General features: G+C 41.3%; 2 protein-coding genes across 11 annotated transcripts in view; both read right to left on the bottom strand.

The window, feature by feature from the left end:
• Positions 1-4856, bottom strand: part of STRN (striatin) — a 74029-nt gene extending 69173 nt beyond the window's left edge. For 2 of the 3 annotated variants that reach the window (XM_030499315.1, XM_030499316.1), the window contains exon 1: positions 4457-4843. In XM_030499315.1, coding sequence (XP_030355175.1) covers positions 4457-4759 — 303 coding nt within the window. In that variant the 5' untranslated portion in view covers positions 4760-4843. Of the gene's footprint in view, positions 1-4456 lie in introns of all 3 variants that reach the window. The other variant, XM_030499317.1, reaches the window with a different exon arrangement.
• Positions 4857-6119: 1263 nt separating this feature from the next.
• HEATR5B (HEAT repeat containing 5B) overlaps positions 6120-23376 on the bottom strand; it is a 57881-nt gene continuing 40624 nt past the window's right edge. For 5 of the 8 annotated variants that reach the window (XM_030500081.1, XM_030500084.1, XM_030500085.1 and 2 more), the window contains 5 exons: positions 18367-18636; positions 15707-15931; positions 13135-13286; positions 9874-10087; positions 6120-8922 (listed from right to left, as the gene is read on the bottom strand). In XM_030500081.1, coding sequence (XP_030355941.1) covers positions 8618-8922; positions 9874-10087; positions 13135-13286; positions 15707-15931; positions 18367-18636 — 1166 coding nt within the window. In that variant the 3' untranslated portion in view covers positions 6120-8617. Of the gene's footprint in view, positions 8923-9873; positions 10088-13134; positions 13287-14146; positions 14324-15706; positions 15932-18366; positions 18637-23376 lie in introns of those variants that run through there. The other 3 variants (XM_030500086.1, XM_030500088.1, XM_030500090.1) reach the window with 3 other exon arrangements.

Genomic DNA, 23376 nt, shown 5'->3' on the forward strand with positions numbered 1-23376 from the left:
CTACTCTATTGGCTAACCCAAATATTTAGTTTTCCACTAACTAACTGATTTCATCAACTCACCACTCATTACTTTTTCTCTGAACAATATTTTTGGATTATCTAGCTATCAGAATGATTTTTAAGTAGAAACTTAATCCAACATGAGGACCGCTATCTACAAGTCAACAAACTGTAAATATCAACTATTTCTGAATCAAGTAACGAATGTCCTAAACTATACTATAAATAGCCACAGCCATCTGTCTGATTTGCCCCTTCTCCTCATTACTTTAACTTGTCTATCTCCAAGGACACAATCTTACCACGTAGCGTGCCTGGTTTCAGTGCCTGCCTCTTGTCTCAGAAAAGCAGCAGCAAGGATCATCATCTGTGACCCCTTTCCCCACCACCCCCCCCCCCCCCACCAAGTAACATTACTAAATCTGACTTCCATAACCAGCCTCAAGTGCTTATCTATTATTTCCATCACATCCCTTCTTTTACAGTTGTTTGCTATCATTTAACCACATTTTATCTCATTTCATTAACTCTTTCTCTATGTTGTTTGGTTTTTCTTGGGTTTTTTTGGTTTTGGGGTTTTTTTTTTCCTTTTGGCACCATCTTACAAGGAATATTTTTAACAAAGCTGTGGAAAGACAAGCACATTACATCCACCCATTCTCCATAACTTCCTCAAAAATCTTTTCAAAGGGAAGTTTACCCGGGAAAAATAATTCTAATGTAATCCTATCAGATCCCACTACTCCAAAGCAGTCTACTATTCTAAAGAAACAGTTATCAGTTAGAAGAAATGAAAACTTTAGTAATGAAGAGGACAAGAGCTAAAAAATTCCTTAGGAGGATACAGGGTGTCTATACATGCAGCTACATACAGCATAGTAGTTTGATGCAATTTAGAACATTTGTGAAATACAGAGAAATGCCAAAGTGTGCAAATCAGCATTTTTGCCAGAAAAACGTTTGTCAGAAGCAAGACTTTCCACAGCAACATATACATACATTGCTTGCAGAGACAAAATTTCTAGCCAAAATAAAATCTATAAACACACATACAGAAGCCTTCCAAGCTCATCCAGCAGCAGCAGAGCTCAACAGCTTTGTCGCTTGCTGGGACAAGGACATGCATCGGCAGCAGTCAGCTCTGTGGGGGTCCCTGCCACAGGGCAGAGTCCCCATCGCTCTCTCTCAGGGGTGGCAGATGGTTAATTAAAAGGGAAATAACATCCTCAACAGAGAATCATTCCCAACCAGTCAGAAGACGTACGGTTAAGGCAAGACACCAATATGGGAGGCAGATCAAACCCTGCTTGCCTCCAGCAAAGATATAAATTTCAGAGCCGTGTAGATGCATTTGGTCAAACTCTTTGCTATTTTAGGATGGGCTTATCCAATACAACTCTGAAATGTCTTGGAAACACAGTCGAGAAAAATACAGAATGAAAAAAAACCCCAAAGTTTAAAACTCTTGGAGAACAGGAAACCCTCCCTTGTCAACCCTCCCAAGCAGCTGCTAGAAGAGCATAAGAAAAGGAAAATTATTCATTGCTGAAAAGATACAAAAATAAATGATAATGCTATAAAACACAGTTTGTGAATACTAAAATAAGGATGAATAATGTTAGTATTTATTCTAGTGAATTACTTCACAGGGCGCCATCATGAAAGTTTATTCTTAAGATAATTCCTCAATCTGCAGACGACAGAAAGCAAGCATTACAAGTGAAATATGTAATTAGCAGATGAGCATCTAGGGGAACCCCATATGAATCTATTTTCATTCTTATTTGACATACACAGCTTATTAATAATACTTGCATAAATATTGAAGTCCTCTTTCACTCCGAATGAGGAAGATTATATAATAGCAGCAATAATAATTTCAAAAGGTTTAAGAAGAGTAATTGGAAAATCAGAGTAAACATGAATATTTGCCAGGGAAAGCAAAACATAGGCACTTGATAGGAAGAAAACCCGTGGAAAGGCAATATTAGACCAGTAACTAAGAACATTGTGAGCTGCCCAACCTACCAACTCACATATGTTATAAAGCTGGGCATGCACCACCTGAACAAGCATCACATAACACAACACAAAGGCACTCGACCTGAATACCACATTTAGTTCCAAACAATTAATTACAAGGAAAAGAAAAAGAGAAAATAAAAAGAAGCCCAGAAGGGAAGGAAAGAAACATGGGAAATCACAGCAGGACTGACTTTCAAGGTGTTTTAGAGAGAGGGTATAGCTTAACTAACCAACAACTACAGAGCAGAAACCAAGCATAGTAATACTGTGGCATAAAATATCCAAAGTATTTAAATATCATGGCAAGTAAGAAACTGCAGACAAAAAAAAGTCTATCTTTTAGAAACAAGATGAGTTGCACAAAAAATCTCTGGCATACTAGGATGACCACACAAAATAGGTCCTCTGCAAAACAGCCTCCCAAGAAAGTGGATAACCTAACACTGAAATTTACGTTGGATAGAAGACTTGGATAGAAGATTATACTAAAGTCTAATCAGGAGCACTGCATCTTTATCTTAGCAGAGAGAAATAGCCAGACCTCAAATTTCCATTATTCTGTTAAACATTTCCAAACATGCAGGCCAACAAGAGGCTTCAGATGGAACACGGAACCGGTTTTTAATTAATGCTGCTCATCCTTCAGCTGTACACGTACAATTTCTAAAAGCCATCCTGCATTCACTGAACCCCTAACACAAACCTCTCACACAGACCTAAGAACATTCAACTGCAAATGGTCACAGCAGACGTTAATGCCTGATGTCTATAGAGACAGCCAAGAATTTTGCACCTTTCTGAACATGACTCCGCAGCAGATAAATGCTGTTACAGCTCATGGCAATGCCAGCCACAGCTAATTATAACTTTATTGAGATGCTTTGGCAAGAGCCAAAGACATTCAAGCAAACAATTTGTAATTGGGTTATATTCCCAGTTCTGCCACTGATAACACGTGACTTCAGCAAATAGTGTAAATACTCAGCTTCTTTCCTGTCTCATCCGTGACACTTACCAAGCTTTTGAGGCATACTTATGGGAGGAGAAATGGCACACTAGCCTCTGTCGAAGGGCACTATAAATATGCAAAGTGTTACTACTATTGACGCACTAGCAGAATTTCTTAGGTCCTGTAAAACACTTTTTTTTTTCCTCCAAATCAATTTTTGATCTTTTTATGAGCTATGAAAAAATGTCAAGGTATTTATGAGACCCCACTGGATATATGACATGTGGTGTTCTTATACATAGCTACTATCTATATAGTGTTTATTGAATGAAGCAAATAGAAATATGATTCAGTTACTAATGAATTTTTCATTCAATCATTGACTTTAAAATAAAAATTACTCTCTTGTCCTCATGACCATTTCCTTTAAATTCCTACAAGGGAACCCTCAGCGAAGAGTGTCACATCTGCCACTCTTTACAGAGTGGTTGGTTGATGCTATCATACGAAGTACAATTAAAAAGATGACATCCTTACTAATTAAAAAAGCAAAACAAAACAAAACAGAGAAGTGGTTCGACTGCTCAACAGGCTCAAGTCTCTCTTGATAAAGATGGTACTTTCAAGGAGAGACATAGAAAGCAAAAAGATGGACAGGAAGCTAGAGACAAATAAAGGAGACCTAAATAGGAAGCCAAGTGGACACCTTTCCGTCTCAAATACAGCCAACTGAGAACCAAACTGTGGGCTGCTGGTAACGTGGACAGCGTTAAGGTTTACAACAGAGATTTTTCTCGTAAACAAAGCCAAAGAGGAACGAAAATTGCATTATCGACTGTTACTAATGTAACATGCCCATCACTAAAGTATCTGAAAGCAGTGGCTCCCGGCCAGCAGTTCACAAGTTCTTCAACCACGAGATCCCTATCAGTCCTTCAATGCATTAATGAGAGTATCAACCCCACAGCTTTTCAACTGAAAACACTACATAACGTGTCCCACAACACCACAGGAGCTGCAGCCGGTCCCACAGGCCCAGCCAGGGGCCCGAGGGCCCAGAGGGGCTGCGAGGCAGCACCGCGGGCGGCGGGGGGAGCCAGAGGCAGTTTTTAACAGCGGGTTATGAAACCGGTGACAAGTTTAGGCGGGCGGCCCTGGAGGGGCACCCGGAAAACTCAGCGAGGCGGCGAGAGCCAAGCGGCGGGCAACCGCTCCCCTCAGGGCCGGCCGCCATGTCACGCCCCTCCGCCCGGCGGCGGGGGGCGGCCGCCCTCTGAGGGAGGGAAATGGCCCGCGGCGGAGCCGGGCAGCCGCTCCCTCATGGGGGAAGGGACAAGGGGGAAGCCAGGGCAGCGGGTAGGGCAGACGTTCCCCTCCGGTTGCGCGGGGCCGGGGTCCCCCCGGCCCCGCGCAACCGGAGGGGAGCGTCCGCCCGTGCCGGGGTTGGGGGGGAGGTGGTGAGGGAGGTCGCGGGTGTTACCTGCAGCTCTGCCCGCTCCGCCTCCCACTCGGCGCGCTCCGCCTCGAAGCGGCCCCACTCGTGCTGCAAGAAATGCAGGATGCCCGGTACGCTGTACTGAGCCCGGGACGCCGACACCGGTGCGGCGGCTCCGGAGGCTGAGACCCCTGCGCCGCCTCCTGCTCCTGCTGCCGCCGCGGCAGCCGCTGCTGCCGCCGCCTCGCCCGGCTCCAACCCCGGCCCGCCCGCCGGCGGCGGTAAAAGCAGCGCATTATTATTGTTGTTGTTGCTGAAGAAAACGCCGGGCCCCGCTTGCTCGTCCATGGCCGGGCCGGGTCTGCTGCGCTCCCCGCCGCCGCCCGCACCCAGCCGCGTCCCGGCAGCAGCAACAACCTGGGCGCGTCCCACCCGCCGTCACCGCCTGACAGCCACCCCCGCCGGCTGCTACGGCGGCCCGGAGGGGACAGCGCCAGAGAGCGATTCGCCCCGGCCCCGCGCCCGGTATTCTGGGAAATGTAGTCCCGCCGGGTGGGCAGGGCGCCCCGCGGCGGCAGGGCGGGAACATGTCCTTAATCGCCTTTTTCTCCTCCCCGCTGCCCTTATTTCGAAGAATGGCGTTAACAGCGAACGATACTCACCGCCATGACCTGTAACCCCGTGGCAGAGGCCCGCAAGCTGCTGGCAACGCAGCCTCGGGCCCGGTCGGCTGCGAGAGGCTGAGGGAGCCGCGGCTGGAGGGGCAGGGCATGGGTTGATAGAAACCTCCACCCGAGAGCTGGGTTTAAATGGCTTGGGCACACTCGCAGCCCACCCTGAAGACAGAAGAGCAGGTGTCTGGCAGCAGTTATACAAGGTTTGGACAAGCCCTGCTCTTTCAGCCCTGACTCTGAGCAGCGCTCTCTGTGACAGTGCTGAAAACTAAATCCATCCCAAGGCTACAGGTGTTTCTTGAAAATATTTATAACAGCTGAAAACGAGAGCAAGACAACATTTTTCAGGAATTGCCACACTGCCTCTTCTGCAAGAAAAAGGAGAAAACAGCACTCGGCCATCACTCTCAGGGCCCTCAGCTGGGAGCACGAGCTGCTAGCAGCACTGCCCTCTACTATTCTCCCAAACACACAAAACCACACAGATAGGCTCACTTTCCATGCTACACACACATTAACACCCGAGGCTTGCTGAAGACAAACACACCACTACCAGCAGGCTTTATTGTAGGGCCAACTGCTAGCAGTGCATCAGAAACAGTGCATGGCCACCGAGGCTGCTGCAGGTGCTGAGAACAGGCCACATTGCTGCTCACTGCGCCGTGGGAGCACCCGCTGCTTGCTCAAGCAGCGCTTCCTGTTTGCTTCTGGCTGTTCTGAAACAGTACTTGCCCGCTTCATAAACCTGCCCTCAGAGCCTGGAGCTGTGGCTGGTGGACGAATGCTTGGCGCTTTTAAAAGAGGAAAAGACAACTAAGGAAGCTTAGAGAGGGCATCACAAAGCAGAAGGGGACAGGAGTGAAAGCACAGGAGGAGTGTGCTCTGGGGGACCTGGGCAGGGAACTGGGGCAGAACAACAAGGCTCACCCAGAAAGGAAGGAAATGGCAGGGAGAAAGGAAAGACGTGAAGGGGAAACAGAGCAACCAACCTTCATGAAAGAGAGGGTGACAAAGAACAATAAGCACAATGGGCATTTCAAGTTAATTTAGGTTTTTTAATCAATTGATGCCAAAATATTATGTAAAACCACATAGTTATACCTTTAGTATCAGAAGCAAGCATAGAAGCAAATGAGGACTAAGCTGGGAAAGGATATATACAAATGAAAGTTGTGCATGTTGTATACAGTCACACAGTATAAAAGGAAAAACCTCTCCCTTCTCCATTCCTCTACACCTATCTAGTGCCATTTTTCCTTCCATTCACTTTTTTCTGCTTTTCTACCAACTTCTTAGTCATGCGTGATTGCTACGCTTCTCCCCTCCACTTTACTGAACTTTCAGACATCTTGTAAACTAGAGTCTAACCAAAACATGAAAGTGCTGAGATAATAATTAAGGTACATAAAACCCGATTATACCAAAAAAGTTTCCAACAAACTAGTCATTAATGGCTAGACTAGCGGGGGGGGGGAGGGAGGGAGGAGGGAAAGGGAACCCAATACAGGTTATAAAGTTCATTTTCTTAGTTTTACTTGCAAAATTTCTGCGTTCAATTTTGCACTGACTTTCCTGAACACTTTCTCTCAAATGTCAAACAGGTTCAGAACTTCTATGCAATATAGCTTTGTAATGCTGGAAACACTTATTAGAAAGAGATATATTTTAATCACTCTAATTCCCACTACTCATACAAAGATGAAAAAAGTAGTGAAATTACTTTCCTCATTTACAACATACCGGTTTTACTTCTGTGTATATTTTCTTTACAAGAACAAGACTTAGAAGTTAACATCTTTATTAAAAAAAAACCAAACAGATTAGAGTATGCACTACTTGTGTCTTCACTTTAATACTTAAATATTCACTGTGAAAGAAAAACTTCTCTCATTTTATGTTAAATGTTTTGCACGCACCAAATACAACAGGGCAAAAGAGCATTGTCTTGTCCTCCATTTTGCATAGATACTCAAAGGGTTATATAAGGTCTTACAGGAAAAGAAACTAGAGGCAAGTAACTTTGCAAAAATACCAATCTGTGTTCAATTTTGAACACAGATATTTCAGTAAACTATTAATCATATTCAATTCTCTTTACTATCCCTTTGTTACATTTGGGTTGATGTAGAAGTCTTGTAACACGCAGAATTTACAAAGTAACCAGAAAAACATCAGAAATGAAACTCAACAGGCCTAGGCTTCTCTCTATAAGGCAAAATGTATAGATGGATCCCTATTGAAGCCCATAAATTCAAGACCAGTGTCAAAAAAATCATATAAGTCAGTCCTAGATACACAATATATGGTTCTGCATTTCTGCCAGTAGGATGGGTGAGGTCTGGCAGCAGACAGACATTGGGAGTCACGGGCTCTGCACTATAAGGAAAGCACAGCCCTTGAGCTCTAAGCCTCAAAATCTGCAGATCAGCCTCACTCACATGTGAGGGGAAGCCATGTGCTTTTCAAGTAAAAAAAGCCTCATAAAGAAAGAAAAAAAAAATTAAAAAAAAAAAAAGAGGAGGAGCCTGGCTCTTGGTTGTGTGCAGCTCCCTTAGTCAGTACAGGTGCAAAGTGCTCAAGTAATTTGGCTCTGCAAACTTTATAAAGGACTACAGATAAGATATATCCACTGAGAGTAAAATCTTGCAGGAAGGTTAAATATCTAGGAGATTGGACAAAGGGCAGAGCACTGCATCATCATATTCAACCCCTGTCTGGCAGAATAGGAAAAGTGCCAACAGACAGCATCCTTTGAGGTGCCCTACATCTACAAAAATGCAGTTAGCAGGCAGTTCTCTTTATAAACTCAACTTCCAATGCATTCTTTAAAATTTGTCTTAGAAGAGATAGGGGATTAGATTCTTTGCATGCTTTATTAATTTTCAAGTATGGAAATCAATCTGAAATAATGTACACCACAAACAAGGACAACTCATTAAGACAGCATGCTTGGTCGATCACCTTGAGAAAGGCTGAAAATTTTCAGCTGGTTTTTTTCATGCAAGCTGAAATTATCTACGAATTCTGACAATCTCCTTCCCTACTTCGTTTTTAAAAGGAAAAAAGTGCATATTCGACACTTGAAATTCCCCATGGTACACAGTATTTCGTAACAGTTTCCCCTCTTCCCTCTGTCCCTACTGTGTTAGTGTATTGGCACAACGGTAGGATAACAATCACCAGATTTTAGAAAAAAACAAACCAAAAAAAAACCCAAAAAACAAAACCAAAACACTCAAAGGTTTGGAGTAGCTTTTAAAAATAAATAAAACTAGTCAGATAATGGGGAGGGGGGGTGTTTGTGGATAATTTATAACACAAATTCATAAATATGATCACATTCAATTTCCTAAAAATCTATACAAGTACACCACTTCCCTTGTAATGCATGGATTTCAAGTAATTACACAAAGCTCCATTAGACAGCCTTTCACATACAAATTACACAAAATTACAGACAGATATGCAGTAACACATTGGGGATAATTTAATGCTTCTGACTACTTAATGGTCCAAAAATAATAAAAGTAATTCAAAAAAAGCTAGTTTTCAGTTTAATTGTTGGGGTGGAATGTACTGTGGGTGGTGGTTGCCTAGCAGCTGCTTTTGCTTTGCTGGCCTGACTTGCTCGGACTGCAGTTTCTAGACGTGTTTTTAATTCTGGAGCAGCTCCCATTACTGTCTTGAAAGCATGTGGGTAAAGTGGACCAATGTGCATTAGATTCTGAAGTGCAAATTCATGAAGATCCTTAGATGCTGTAGATGCAGAAGCAAAGGCATTTTCATTCAGTAAATAGGAGATCAGAGTGGGAACCAGAAGGGCAAGCAACTGGACTCCTAAAAGGAAAAAAAAAAAAAAGTAGTAACTATATCATTAAAGAAAACAAAAAATTAATTTTATCAGTTACTAGACTCATAAGGGTAATTTTGTTTTCAGAATTGACAATAAACACTGTAATTAAAAAATGATCAAATAAAAAACCAACCCTAAAATTTAGATCGTTTCCTGTCCTTTGGACACTCAAATCTTTCTTACCAGGATTGTGCTTCAGAATTCTATTATTGTTCATCACAGTTGCTTTGTTCCTGACACTTCCTTAGAAATACCTTTGCACCATCTGATTGCAGATCATTGATAAGAGATTGTAAGATGTAGAGTGCCTATCATATTAAAGGATTTCAAAATACTTTTCAGGCAGATAGAAACATTATTCAATTGAATCCGAATATCAGCCTCCCCAGCGAGCATAAGAGAACCGCTATTAGCATGCAAGTGTTCGTGAAAAAGTATCTGCTATATTACTCCATCCTGGAAGATTCCAATCCAAAAAATAGCACCACAGCTGTAGTCAGCTAGCATGACCTAATGAGGCTGACCAGTAAAATTCAATTTCTTGGGCTTTTTAGATAAACCTTGTTGAGCTGGTAGAAGCAACGTGATAAAAGTGATGAGTCCACTAAAACAAATAAAAGTTAACGGAGAGAAAAAGCAAATTTAAATGGTGTGAACTAGTCATTTCCAAACAGAAGAAAACATCACTCACTACTGCCGTTCGTGTTCAGGACTTTTTTCCTGCATTCACCAGAAATGCAAAGGCTACAGCACATGATACTGTATGTGCTGTACAAGTCCATGTATACGAAAGTTCTAGTACTGGAATTACAAATGCGCTTTGCATACACATGCCCTATTTGTGACTATGCCATCAAGCTCCTAACTGCAAGATTTCCAGTGTTCAATAGTCTGCTTTAGCATTACATATTTTTCTAGAAAAACAAAATACTTACTATTCTGGTCTTCACCAAGGGCTACCAGCGTTTCAAGGACTTTAATTCCTTCCTGGACTGCTAACAGCTCCAGGTTGTTGTTCGGGCGGCTTCTTTCCACAGCTTTCAATTTCTCAACCATGATAGGGGCCAATGAATGAATATATGGAGTTGACAGGGCACGATTGGTGTGTTGAAACACAGAAAGCAGAAGCTGGTAACACTTGGCTTGAACCTAATCAAATCAAGATAAATATATTGTCCTGAAAGTTATTTGTTAACTTGGAATTCTAATAAACTGTTATCTATCTATGCGAGATACATGTGATACCAAAAAAAAAACCAAAAAAACCCAAAAAACAACTAAAGGGGAAGGAAACATCCTGAATAAGAGGAAAGCAGCAACACAGGCATCTGCTAAAATAATATTAGCCCAGTTTTCAATAAAAGGCAGGCCAGTTAGAAAGAACATGCAGGTACTAAATAGCAGTTACAATATGAACTCGGAGACAATAAAGGAATAGTTAATGCCATACAAGTCAGTCACACAGGCCCACAGAGAACTACATCTTTAAGTCTCAGAACCACCAGCACTAACAGAAGATGTATCTGTAAAATCATGAAATACTATTCCAATCTCAGAAGGGTAGAACAGCCCATAAAATGACTCAGCTCAAAGTGATCTTATTATTTTGAGTATTACTCTAACACTGTGAGATCACAATAAGTGATCTTATTACACTAACATTACGCTAAGGCTCTACTATTAGTGGCAGGCTTATCCATCCTTCTAATTCTCCATCTTGTGCTGATAGTACTGTAAGAGTATACGTGTAGCCATACTGTAAGCCAGATCACAGAACCCTCTCCTTGTCTTCCTTCTATTCTTTTTTTCTCCTCATCTTTCTCTTCTCTGGAAAGCGCGGATTATAAAGTCAGCATTTGGGAAAATGACTCACTGATAATCCTGTTTAGATGAACTTACAAATGTATTTTATTTAGGTGTACAAAGATCTGCCCCCAAAATCCCACAAAAATAACCCAGAACTTTTGAAAATGTAAAGCCCCACAAATACAAGGGTAAAACATTGCACATGCTTTCAAACTGCACTGGAGTCCCTATAACTGGAGTTATTGAGTACATGCTGATCAGAAACATTCTAGAGGAATTATTTGTGAACACAATGATCTGTGAGGAGATCTGGGGACGACTGGAAACATAGATCTATAAATAAAAATACTGAATAAAAATGATAGCTAATAAAAACTAATGCCAAGAAAACAGAAGTTACGCAACTCAGGTTACTGTTAATTCATTAGTATACAGCAGCAAGTTTTCTATGCAATTCAATTTTTAAGGCCTGAAGTAGTAACACTTCTTCTAATACCATTTGTATACTAACAGAGCTCCACAGAAGAACATTTTCTTTTAATGCCTTGCTCAGCATCATCTTTGACCTGTTTCAAAAAATTGTTATTCCTGTTTCTCTCCCCCACACACAATCCTCACTTCCCTTTCTGTCTACATTCTTTAAGCTTTACTCCTTATTAGATGCTAAGATTATTAGCCTTTGAAATAAGGAATAAGTGTCTCCCTTCTTACATGCATGCATAATTCAAATACAAGTTTCACAACTGCACCTGATGGCAAAAATTCATCCAACCTTCTTTTATCCCATCTATATAATATAAAACTTCGGCATTCACAGAAGACTACAAAGACTCCTGTGAGGTAAATTCAGGGCCTCTTCAAAGTGTGTAAGGCACACTCTCATGTAAAACTTACCCATCAGCATCGAGAGACAAGGGTCTCTCAACCAAGTTCCCTTGTGGGAGAAAATGAAGTTGAGCTCACCAGCCTTCTGGTTATTACCATACATGATACGTGACCTTTCAGACTTTTGCAGGTGGTAATAGTTTAAAAAAAATATTCCTGTATTTCTTATGAGGCAGTGGTATTTCTTTAGAAGAGTTTTTCCCATAATCAGTTCAACGCTTTTAGTACAAACAGTGTAATGCTTTTATTACAAACAGGTGTTACTGACTGCCAACGAGTGGTTTATATTTAAAAAAACTAGAACACACACCCCAAGTATTACAGGGTGTGTGTTTTGCATATCAGCAAAGAGAGGACAAAATCTGGCTGCTGTCAAAGCACTCTGTGATTTACAAAAAAGTGGGAAATTTCAGCTCATTTGACAGCTTTCCAGCAGGGTGGTGGGCAAAAATGTACTTCTCCCACTGTTCATGCGTTTATACAGAGCTGAGAGTATGACATAAAAAGCTTCTGCTTAATACAACTGACATTTCCATGTACACACTAAAATTTTAAGTAGCTTTCCACCCCAAGTCAGGCTTTGGAACCAACTGAGTTTCATGTTCACACTGGGGAAACAGCAGCCCTGTTTCCCCATAAGAAACCCCATATTCTCCCAATAAGAAGAATTATCAGTCTAAACAGGATTTTACATGCCTCACAGTGACTCTAAACACATCAGCATTTTTTGCATGTTTTTCTTCTCAGGAATCTCTGCAGCACTCACTTGTGGAAACACTATGGATTTTTCTCTTTAGCTCCTACCTGCAGATTTGTATACCCACCCAAACAAGTTGATGTGTACACAGCTGGAAGAGTTAAGCTTAACTATACAGTGCCTTAGCCTGCTTGAACAACATCCGTCTACAGCTACTTAGTTTCTCTCTTTTAGTGAGAAAATAGTTTAGAAGATAATTCATAAAGACAAACCAAAGGGATGAAGTGAAATCAGGAGACAGATGATTCACAATCTGTAGATGCTCTGATGATAACCACAAAATTACATTTTTGCATTCAAACTGAGTTTTTTATGAACGTGTAAAATCAGCACAGCTTTTGCACAAACATAAAAATCATCAGAAACGTGGGCTGTAATTTAATCTATAGAAAAAGTGGTTTAGTTTGTATTATAAGAGATCAGTACTAATGTAGCAATGTCACCACTCTGGTAATCAACCTTTTAGTTTGCTAAAATTTCATATATCAAAGATCTTTTTCCTTTTGAAAAGCTGCAAGCCAAGAACCTGGCACAAGGCCATGAACACACACTCTCTAGAAGCACTTAGTTGGTTGTTTTGGTCACTAAAGAGTTTCTATGATGCACTGTTGAAAATTCTACTTATTTTGACAAGTAGTATCTGTCTCTGAAGTAAAGGCATCACAAAGCATTCAGGAAATATGGTAAATTTATCACAATTAGTTTTTCTCAACTATATATCATTCACATTCCTATAACATGATCTTACCCAAGGATCACAGGAATTTAATGCACTTTTAAATCTGTTCATACATCCATTCTGTAAACACTGCACTCCAATTATTTCAGTGCTTGCTGACCAAAGGAAGAGAGCGATAGCTGTAAGTATGCTTACTTCATCAAGAACAGGCTTAGAGGCTTCTGAAAAAGAAACACACTGTTAGCTTACTCCCAAAAGGGTTTAGAAATATTTAAAAGCCAGTGAACACAGAAACTCACAAAAAGGAAATGAATGTACTTGAAAATATTTGCAACTACATACAAATAAGCATCTGCTTATTACAGAATCACTTTATTGTTATTGACTGACAAAAAGCTGAGCGACTCTTAACAGTTGTTTTAATAAATTCAAACTTTCTGAAACTTGAATATAGAGGAAAAAACATCACCCACACTTTCTCTAACCAAGTCATATTTGTTTGTTTTCAATATGTTAACAAGAGGAAAAATGTCTTTTTTAGATCCTTTCCCCATTTTTATTCTTTTCAGCTGATATAGCACAGTAAGAAACTGATACCCAGCATGGCAACAACTTCTACTTTACGTGAGGTTCCACATAAGGGACTAGCTGACCTGACAGTCAGCTGTCACCAGTAAGGAGTAAGGACAGTCCTATTTTAACCCTTTCCTGCTTTTCAAACAGTCTGTATTTGCCATTGTAATCCTTTTCTTTCTTGCACAAGCTCTGTCTTCACCAATCTCATTCATGAATTTACATCAACGGGAAGAAAAATATATTTATATAATTATTATCTTATATATATAAAGTACTGTTTTTCTGGTTTTGCTGGCCAGATTGGTTACAGATATATAGTCAGCAAAAAGAAAACCAGCATGACTGCCCCTTCCACATGTCAGCTGCTCACTCAATGGGCTTAGCCATGATGTGAAGCCTCACTTCAAAAAACTACTCCAAACATTTTAAGTGATTTTTAAAATTATTTTTTAAATTTTAAATTTAAATTATATTGAATTATGAGACAAAACTGTATGCAGTAGACCTTGCTTAGATTCTTGTGTCTCACTCCACAGAAGTTTAGAAAGGAAAAGGAAAACATACACTCTTGCAAGGAACTGAGAAAGATTTCTGAATTCTGAAAAAACGCCTCAAGCCAGTAATGTTTCTGAAAAGAGGGACTGGGAAATCTTTACTGAAACAAAAGGCTTGAAGACAAGAGCTGATGTGACAAATCAAATTAGAAGTTTGACTTGGTTAACACAAATCTACTGATCCTTCCCCTTCAGACATTTTCAGGATCATTTGCAATTACCTACTCGCTCCCTCTCTCTCACATGAGTAACTCCATTCAAGCCTCTCTTCAGACTCTATACAGGGCTCCTTGGGGATGTAATGGGATGTTTTTTGGCTGAACTACCATTATGCAAATGACAAATTGTTGTGTCTCTCTTTTGCTAACTATGCAGCTGAGACTGTACATCTCTTTTGCTTTTTGAAGGGCAAGGCAAAGCATGAATGCGAACCAAGAGAAGTAGTCTGCAGTTCTCTGAAGAGACACAGTAGACATCCTGCTGGTGGGTAACAGATTTTTTTGGCAGGGGCAGGATTTTTTTCTCACCACTGAAAGGTTGTAACAGTATTGTGAATATTCTGCTCCAGTATGAACCTTGCCACAATTATCCCTTGCTGTCTTCACACTCATTCACTTCAACACTCAGTTTCATTAAGACCATATGAATCATGTCAACAAACACCTAAAAGATACACCGATTGCTGTTTTTCCTGAGGCTTAATTCAACGTGTCAAGTCCATGTACAGTACTGAACAATTACAGTTCAGTAGAGATCAGTTCCCCTACAAACAGTGTTTTGGCAACTACAATCTCCTTTCCTTTAAGCTAGCAGGTATTCTGTGGAAAGAGGAAAGGAGGGGTGGAAATGATAGTTTGCTCAAGCCTTGCCAACTTGCCTAGACTTGCCAATAGTCACAGAAATAGAGGCACAGTCCCAGAAGTGAAGTGAATTCAGCTTGGAATTCCTTTAGATTTTACTTGCAAGACATTCAGCAGATTTCAGAAAGACCAACTAGTATCAGAAGGAAGATTTCCAAGTTCCAGAAACAAGTTACTACCTGGAACTATGAAGATTAGTAAGGTCAGCCTGAAGAAAATCTAAAGCAAGAAATAATCACATCATAATGGGATTCAAAATGGAAAAGCCTGAACTGTTACATAAAAATACCCTAAGGAAAGGATCAGGCTGCAGGATGAGTTGCAAAAGGCAAGATTTCTAACAGGATGTTATGATCAACATTGTCAAAGAAAATAGATCAACAAGGACAAAACATGGATGGGAACTCCTGAGATGTAACTGTATTATCTTAAAGCCAGTACTGTGCTTGTCTTCAACAAGTTATGCTCTGTGCACTCAGGTCTTTCTCCCATTTCAATTTTATAAGCAATTCATCACCACTTTTTAATTCATCACCGAACCCTCAGACATGAAGCCTATTAAATTATAGGCAGATACGGTACCTGCCTTTTCATCACAGCAAACCCCAGTTCTCTTTAATTTTAACTCTCCTGCACTGGGAAACCACTTACCAGGTTGAGAGTATTCCAAGATGGATGCCAGAGTGCTGCGGATAAGACCTGTCCATTGTTTCTGAGTTTCATCAGTCTTGACTGTTGGAAGAGTAACAATATTTTTTATCCCTTGAAGGGCTGCACTGACTGGAGGTGGGACCTGATTATCTGCCGATTTTACTGCTGTTTCTTTCAATACTCTTGTAATCAGAAATAGGATAGTGGGTAAGATGGTCATACATCCTTAACCAAAACAGAAGACAAAACAGAATATCTGAAGTTAATTCCAATGAGTGTGACAGACAACCTCTTTAACTTTCCCAATATGGATACATGGTTAGGAGGCATGGTCTGGAAACAGGTATCTAAACCAATTTATGGCACTTTCCAAGGAACCTGATGCATGGTACAAGCCCCAGAAGCAAAGGAAGGAAGTTATCACAGAATCACAAACAGTTTGGGTTGGAAAGGACCTTAAAGATCATCTAGTTCCAACCCCTCTGCCACAGGCAAGGACACCTTCCATTAGACCAGGTTGCTCAAAGCCCTGTCCAACCTGGCCTTGAACACTGCCAGGGATGGGGCATCCACAGCTTCTTTGGGCAACCTGTGCCAGGGCCTCACCACCCTCACAGCAAAGAACTTCTTCCAGTAAAGAACTTCTTCCTAATATTTAATCTACCTCTGTCCTCTTTCAGCTTAAAGCCATTACCCCTTGTTCTATCACTAGGCAGATATGGAGAGGGACTGTAAAAAGTCCCTCTCCATATTTCTTGTAGGCTCCCTTTAGGTACCAGAAGGCTGCTTGCCATAAGGTCTCCCTAGAGCCTGTTCCTCTCTGAGTGTCTTACATCCTGTGCAAAAACTGTAGCCATCTGGCTCTACAAAGGAGACAAAACAATCCTCCAACCTACTGCTTTTCTGAACAAACCAACCCCTATCTATATGTTTTGTGCAGGCAATTCTGCAGATGCAAGTTAGGCATATTCAAGAAATATTGGTCAAGTAACACATAACCTGACTTTAGACACATGGGAACTTTATTAGAAGGAGTTTCAATAACAGATGTAGACTTTAAGCCCCTGTAGGACTGAAGACGGGCGTTACTGAGTTTAGGCATGTAATATCAATCTACTGGTCACTTCAGACAGTCAAGTCTTTTTCTATATCTTTTCAACACCTGATTTTCCCACACCTGAGGAAGCACAAATCCCACCATTTTCCTAATTCTGGTAATGTTGTGAGGATAAATATGCTAAACAAGAGTAATTATGACTGGAAGGGATTGCCAGAGGTCATCTAGTCCAACCCTCTATCTCACAGCAGATCAGGTTGCCCATGATCTTGTTCAATGGAGACGGCAAGATGCTCATATTTTAAACAAAAAGGAAGAAACAGTTACAACAAAAAACCCCTCTATCACAGAAGGTGATGAATTCTTTGTTCACAGTTTCCCTTACATCCAAAGGCTCAATTGACACAAATGTTTGGGCACATATTATCCCCTGCTCATATCAGCTCTTCTGGCTGAGGGGAAAAAAGCCCAACGAACCAACAACTCAGCAGTCTCTCTAGACTGACAACAGTTTCTGAGCTACTTTCACTGGGCACTTGCCAGATGCTGGGAGTCATGTCTCCAGTCAACACAGAAGTAGGGCTGTTAGTCTTTTTGCCCATCTTCCTCCTCACCACACACTCCACCCCCATCTCCCAAAAAAAAGAGGGGGAGCAGAGGAGGAAAGGAAAAAGAAACAGGAATCAAACAAAACGAGTGCAGGATCCAATCAGCTCAAAATCTACTTTTTGGTTTTTCGGTTTTTTTTAAGGAACTGTAAGACACAAATTGTTTGCAGACAGCCCACGTTGTGTTCTGAGCATGACTTTGTCCAAATATGTTACTTCTCTTATATCTCATTAAGTCATAGAAAGAGATCAACCTGTATATCATTAAGGGACCAACCTAGATGTTTTATCTACATCAATGTGTGAAACTTCCCAGCGACCCACGAGACAAATCTTAAGCAATGTGTCTTCTGAAAAGCAAAACTCAAAGAGCACAGCTTCCTATGCAGTTGTGTCCTTTACCCCTGAACTCCACTCAGTGCAATCACCCTAGTTCATACATATCCGTTGTGGCAGCCTCCCTGGGCAGAATAAAGCTCCATTTAGTTTAGAGTTACATTTGGGATGACTGACAGCCAACGGCTGCAAAACCAAGTGTACCACAGCTGAATTGTGCTGGTTGTTCCTCAGTAGGATTCTCTTTTCATCCAGCTGCTGCTTTTCATGAACTTCTCAGGAACTTAATTATCCCTGAGATGTCTACATTCTTTTACAATATGATTAAAATTGGCCAAAAAGTTTTAAAATCATGAACAAGGAAGGGGAAAAAAAACCAACAATAAAATTACAGTGACATAGAGCTCATTCCCTCAGCGAACTTGCAGCACACATGCAAATTTAAAATCAAATAATTTCCTTTATGCTGCTCACTGGAAAAGCCTGAATTTTTACTTTACTTTTAGAACCTAAATGTTAGGTTCTAAAATGTTATGTTCATAAGATAACCCTTAAAGTAATCTGTAAAAAAATATATTTACGGTTTGCTTTTAGCATCATGTGCTCACTACGCTTCCCCTAGAGTAACCACTCACACATATTTTGCTACAGTACCTTACCTGCTGGAGAACACAGAGAAGGCAGGTCAGACAGTATAGTAACAGTGGCAGCCACAAGACGAGCGCTTTCCTCAGAGAGGTGGGATTTGGCAGCAATGTGACTTGGAGAATCTGACACTTTTGAACTCAGATGGGGCATGTGTCGTACTAGGATAAACATCAGCAACTCCATGGCTGCAAAGACTAGAGATTTTCCAGGCACAAGACCACCACTCTCACCTCCCTCTCCTAAAGCAAGAGGATTTTCTTTTTCCTCAATATCATCTTCATCTGAAAAAACGAAAGAAACATCTGAGCAGACAGTTAAGAAAGATCCCATATCAAAAATAACATGAAATACTCTTTTTTTGAAAAAAGTTAAAAATCAAGAAGAAAAAGTTGCTTCACAGTAAGATATAACAACCATGACTGATGTCAAACTAAATGTTTAGTTAGACTGACTTAAAGGGGTTTAAAATGCTTTAGAAGGATTGTGATTGCAATAATACTTATTAAAAATCCAACCAGAACTAGAAAAACAACTAGTAATACTTACACAAAATAAAATGCAGTAATTATTTTGCTTCTTTTAAAACTGATTGTAAAATTGACAGCAACGACTGACAATTAAGCATGACAATATTTTTAAATTTAATAGCTATTAATTAAAGGTTCCACCCTGACAAAAATCTTATTTCAGCATAAATTTATTATGAAATAAGAGAACAGAAAAGCATTGTAGGATTCTATGTCCGAGTTCATGATTTCAGTGCATTCAGTTCAAAAAGTCTCTTTTGAATGGCAGCTTGGCCAGCTGCAGTCTTCCCTTCTCCCGTTAAACAGCAACAGAGATTCAGTAAGTCAAAGCTGGCCTGAACTACCCCTATGGACCTCCTATGAATTTAAATGATTGCTAGTGTTATCACATTCCCTGATTTGAAAAATGCAACTTACTGGGCCTACAGTAAACAATTCCATTAATTCATATGAAGGAACAGAGCTTGTATTTTTAGCTGTGCTGGTTTCGCAAGTTCCAGCAAAATCCTCTGTTTTTATGTGAAAAACAGGCAAAAGCTAACAGTTGGGGTTTTTTCCACAACAGTACATTGTGCCAGACTACGACAGTAGTTTGCCTTAGTAAGTGAATATTCTTTGGGTTTTACTTAATTTCTTCCAGGTAATAAAACCCCATGGCACACTTAACTAGATATCAATGAACTATTTGCCAGGTTGCCACTTGGAAACTAATTTACCTGGCAGAGATGGAAACAATATACCCAATGTGAGATTTTTAAAGAAATGGTAAAGAGATGACTGAACAGGGAGATGCTCCATTAAAAGGATGAGGTTACTAAAAGTACCTCAAAAAGCAGTTTTCAGACTGATGCCAATACCCTTATCGAGGATATTCTTACATAAAGCAGAAATAAGGTAAAAGAATATGCTGATGAAAAGCCTAAGCAAAACATCAGAAGCTGAAATATCATACCAGAAGAAGCAGGGATAAAGACAGAATGAATTTTACTAAAGCTCAATGAAGGCCAAGTAAAGGAACAGGATTTAGGTATATCAACTCATCAGAGAATCTCAGAAAAATTTAAGTTGAAAGGGACCTCCGTAAGTCTTCCAAGTCCAGCCTCCTGTTGAAAATGAGGCCAACTTGAAAGCTAGTGCAGGTTGCTCAGGGCTGGTCCAGTTTCGAGTATCTCTGAGCAGGGAGATGCCACAACATCCCCGGGCACCTGTTCTACAGCTTCACCACTCCCATGGTGACAAATATTCTCCTTGTATCCCATCTGGATTTAAATTGCTGCAACTTGTATCTGTTGCCTCTTGTCCTTCTACTGTATGCCTTTCAGAAGAGTCTGGATTGGTCTTTTCTCTAAATCCCCTTTAAGAAGAGGGATTGCTATTCTATCCCATATTAACCCTCTCTTCTGCAGACTAAACAAGTTCAGTTCTCTCAGCCTCTCCTCATGTGTCACACACTTCACCTCCCTAAGCAGCATAGTGGACCTCCACTGGTCTTCCTTCAGTTTGTCAACATTTGTCTTATTCCGGATGAGGGAGAAGGGCAAAGAAAACTAGACATTGCTCCAGATGCATCCTAACAAGCTGAAAGGACAATCATCTCCCTTAACCTACCACTCATGCTTTTCTAACGCAGCCCAGTAACAGTCTTCAGCATTGCACAGGCACACCACAGATTCATGTCCAACTCGTTATTTGGCAAAACTGTTACACAGTCTGTCAGCCCCCTCCAGCATATATGAACACACAGGGTTATTCCAAGCCAAACGCAGGATTTTGCATTCTTTGCTGAACTTCAGCAGGTTCTCAATTCTGCAGCTCGAGATTCCCCTGAAAGGGAGCAGTGCTCTCCAGTGTTTCCAACACTTGCACAATTTGGTATCAACCACAAATTTGCTGAGGATTTGTTCTGTCCTATCACCCAGGTTGTTAATGACGACGTTTAACAGTAGCAGAGTCAATACTGAACTGTCCTAAGGAACACCAATTGCAACCAGCTGCCAGTTAGTCTTGAATCACCAAACTCCACTCAAGCACAGCAGTCCAGCCAGTTACTCTCCAACTTTTCAGTCCACATTTCTCCAATCTGACAATGATACTATGGGGTACTGGGTCAAAAGCCTTGCAAAAGTCAAGGCTAACAATATCTACCACTCCCCCTTCATCCAAAGCCAGTTATTTAATCACAGAAGGTGATGAGAAATTATTTGTCCTTGGCAAGTCTGTGCTCACTACTTCAAATCACATTCTTCTACTTCATATACCCAGAAGTGGTTTCCAACGGAATTTACTCAAAAGAATATTTCAACATATACAGTAGGCTTACTGGCAGATGGTATCCTAAAACCTGCCTCATGCCTTTCATTACTGAAAGTCAGACATAGCATCTAATTTTTGCCACTCATTGGAAAGCTTGCTTGAGCACCACAGCTTTTCAAATATGACTGCAGCAGCCTTAGCATGTCATCAGCCAGCTCCCTCAGATGCATCCCATCTGGTCCCCTGGTATGTCCAGCTTTTACCTAAGCAGTCCCTAGCCTGATGCTCATCTACTGTAGGTCGCAACTCTCTCCCCTAAACTTGTTCACTAGACACAGAGATACCAGAGGATCAAGCAAAGAAGATGTGGCCTCAGTTTTTTCCCCCGCAATGCGTTTTGTCATTAGATCACCCAATCCATTCAGCAGCAGGTCCAAATTTCCTTGATCTTTTTGCTGCCAATGGATCTATAGAAGCCCTTCTTGCTACACTTAACATTCACCACCAGTCTCAGCTCCAGCCAAATCATGGCTTTCCTAATTCCACTCCTCCATACCTGAGAAGATGTCTTCAGAAGTCTTCCTGGGCAGTTTGCCCCCACTTCCACCATCCATACAATTCCTTGTCACACATTTGAGTTCAGTCAGAAGTTCCCATTCAGCCAAGTCAACTTCCTGCCATGCCTGTTTGGCATCCTGCACTTTTGAATCTCTTTCCTTTGCCTTTCTGGGAAGCTTGCCACTCGAACTTGTCTGCAATCTCCTTGCACAAGCCCAAGTCTGCTAAGTCAGGCCAAAGCTTTTGCTCTGCTACTTGCTTTCTCCATTTCTGTCAGGATCACGAACTCTGCCACCTCATGACTGCTACAGCCACAGCTAACATTAACCTTCAAATCATTTCTTCTGTATTTGTGAGGAGCACATCAACTGAGCACATCCATTATTTGGACTGCCCAACATCGGAAGTGAAAAAACCCTTATCTCGTATGCTTCTGAAGGCTTCAGGTTGTTAGCATCCTGCAGTGTTGTCCTTCCAGCACACCTGGAAGGCTTTTTCCAGTTGGTTTAATATGGCTTTGCTCACCTCTTCTTGATTAAGCAGTCTGTGACAAACAAGACTGAGTTTGCCACAGACTCGTACCATCTTTCGCTTCCTATTAGTGGTATCAGTTCTGATCTGTCAAAGTGGGATGGCTAGCCCAGATACCTACTCTGACAGCTTGTTCCTCTCTCCTCTTGCCAGATCACTCTAAAGTTCTCCAACTGGATGTCAGGAGATTAAGCCTTTTATTGCTGAAATCATAACCTTGCAGCCTCCGCCTCTGTGCAAGTCTTGTCCTCCAGGGACACACTGCAGCATAACCTATGGCTTCCCACCTTCTATGACACATAGGCTCCTGCACCTGCAGGAGCTCTGTGAAGAACACATCATTCTTCCGTTTGCCTTTCCTGACACTACCAAATCTGTTCACCTTCACACGCATTTCCTTCCCATCTCACAGGTGAGACCAATGTCACCTCCAGCCCTAGCTACACAGACAAGCACCTGGAGGACAGTCACATCAGGACTTCTATCTGAATTTCAAGGCAGGTCATTAGACCTCTGATGTACCAGGGGTGATTGTTCCAGTCAGCAAACTGTATGTCACTGCCACCATTATGCTGACTCTAGCAGTCTTGTAATGTCTTGAGCAGTGCTTCTGGGCTGCATGAGCATGCCTTTCCATGCCAACTGCTTTGCTCCTGTTTGCACACCCTGTTCCCAGAGCTCCTGGTTGCTGACACACCCTGAATGTCAGTGAAGTAAGAACCTAGATGCAAGTCTGTTCTGCTTCCTGGCAAGATCTCCTGGGCAGGCAACTTTCCACACTGGTTCCAGTAGCAGTTCACTCACCTCATGAATGCCAAGATGTGCCAGGGATGCACCACCAGACTCTACACTGGGGGCTGAACCATTAAACTTCAGAAAAAAGGTAAATGAAGTGCTAAGGAGTCAATAGAGAAACATCAATGAAACTGAGCAAGGTATTAGCAAGACCTAAAGTGGTGTACTGGGTGTAATTTTTACCACTCATATTTAAGAAAAAGAAATTAAAACCATGACATTAAAAGAGTAACCACTAGAATGATCACAGGAAGAAAAATATCTTACAAGAGTTAAGAAATCAGCAGGTAAGATTATGAATACATCAGAAGTATCTGTGGAATACACAGCACTTTCCTCCTCAATGTAACCATACTC

The sequence above is a fragment of the Strigops habroptila genome, chromosome 10 (genome assembly GCF_004027225.2).
Source record: "Strigops habroptila isolate Jane chromosome 10, bStrHab1.2.pri, whole genome shotgun sequence".
NCBI classification, from domain to species: domain Eukaryota; kingdom Metazoa; phylum Chordata; class Aves; order Psittaciformes; family Psittacidae; genus Strigops; species Strigops habroptila.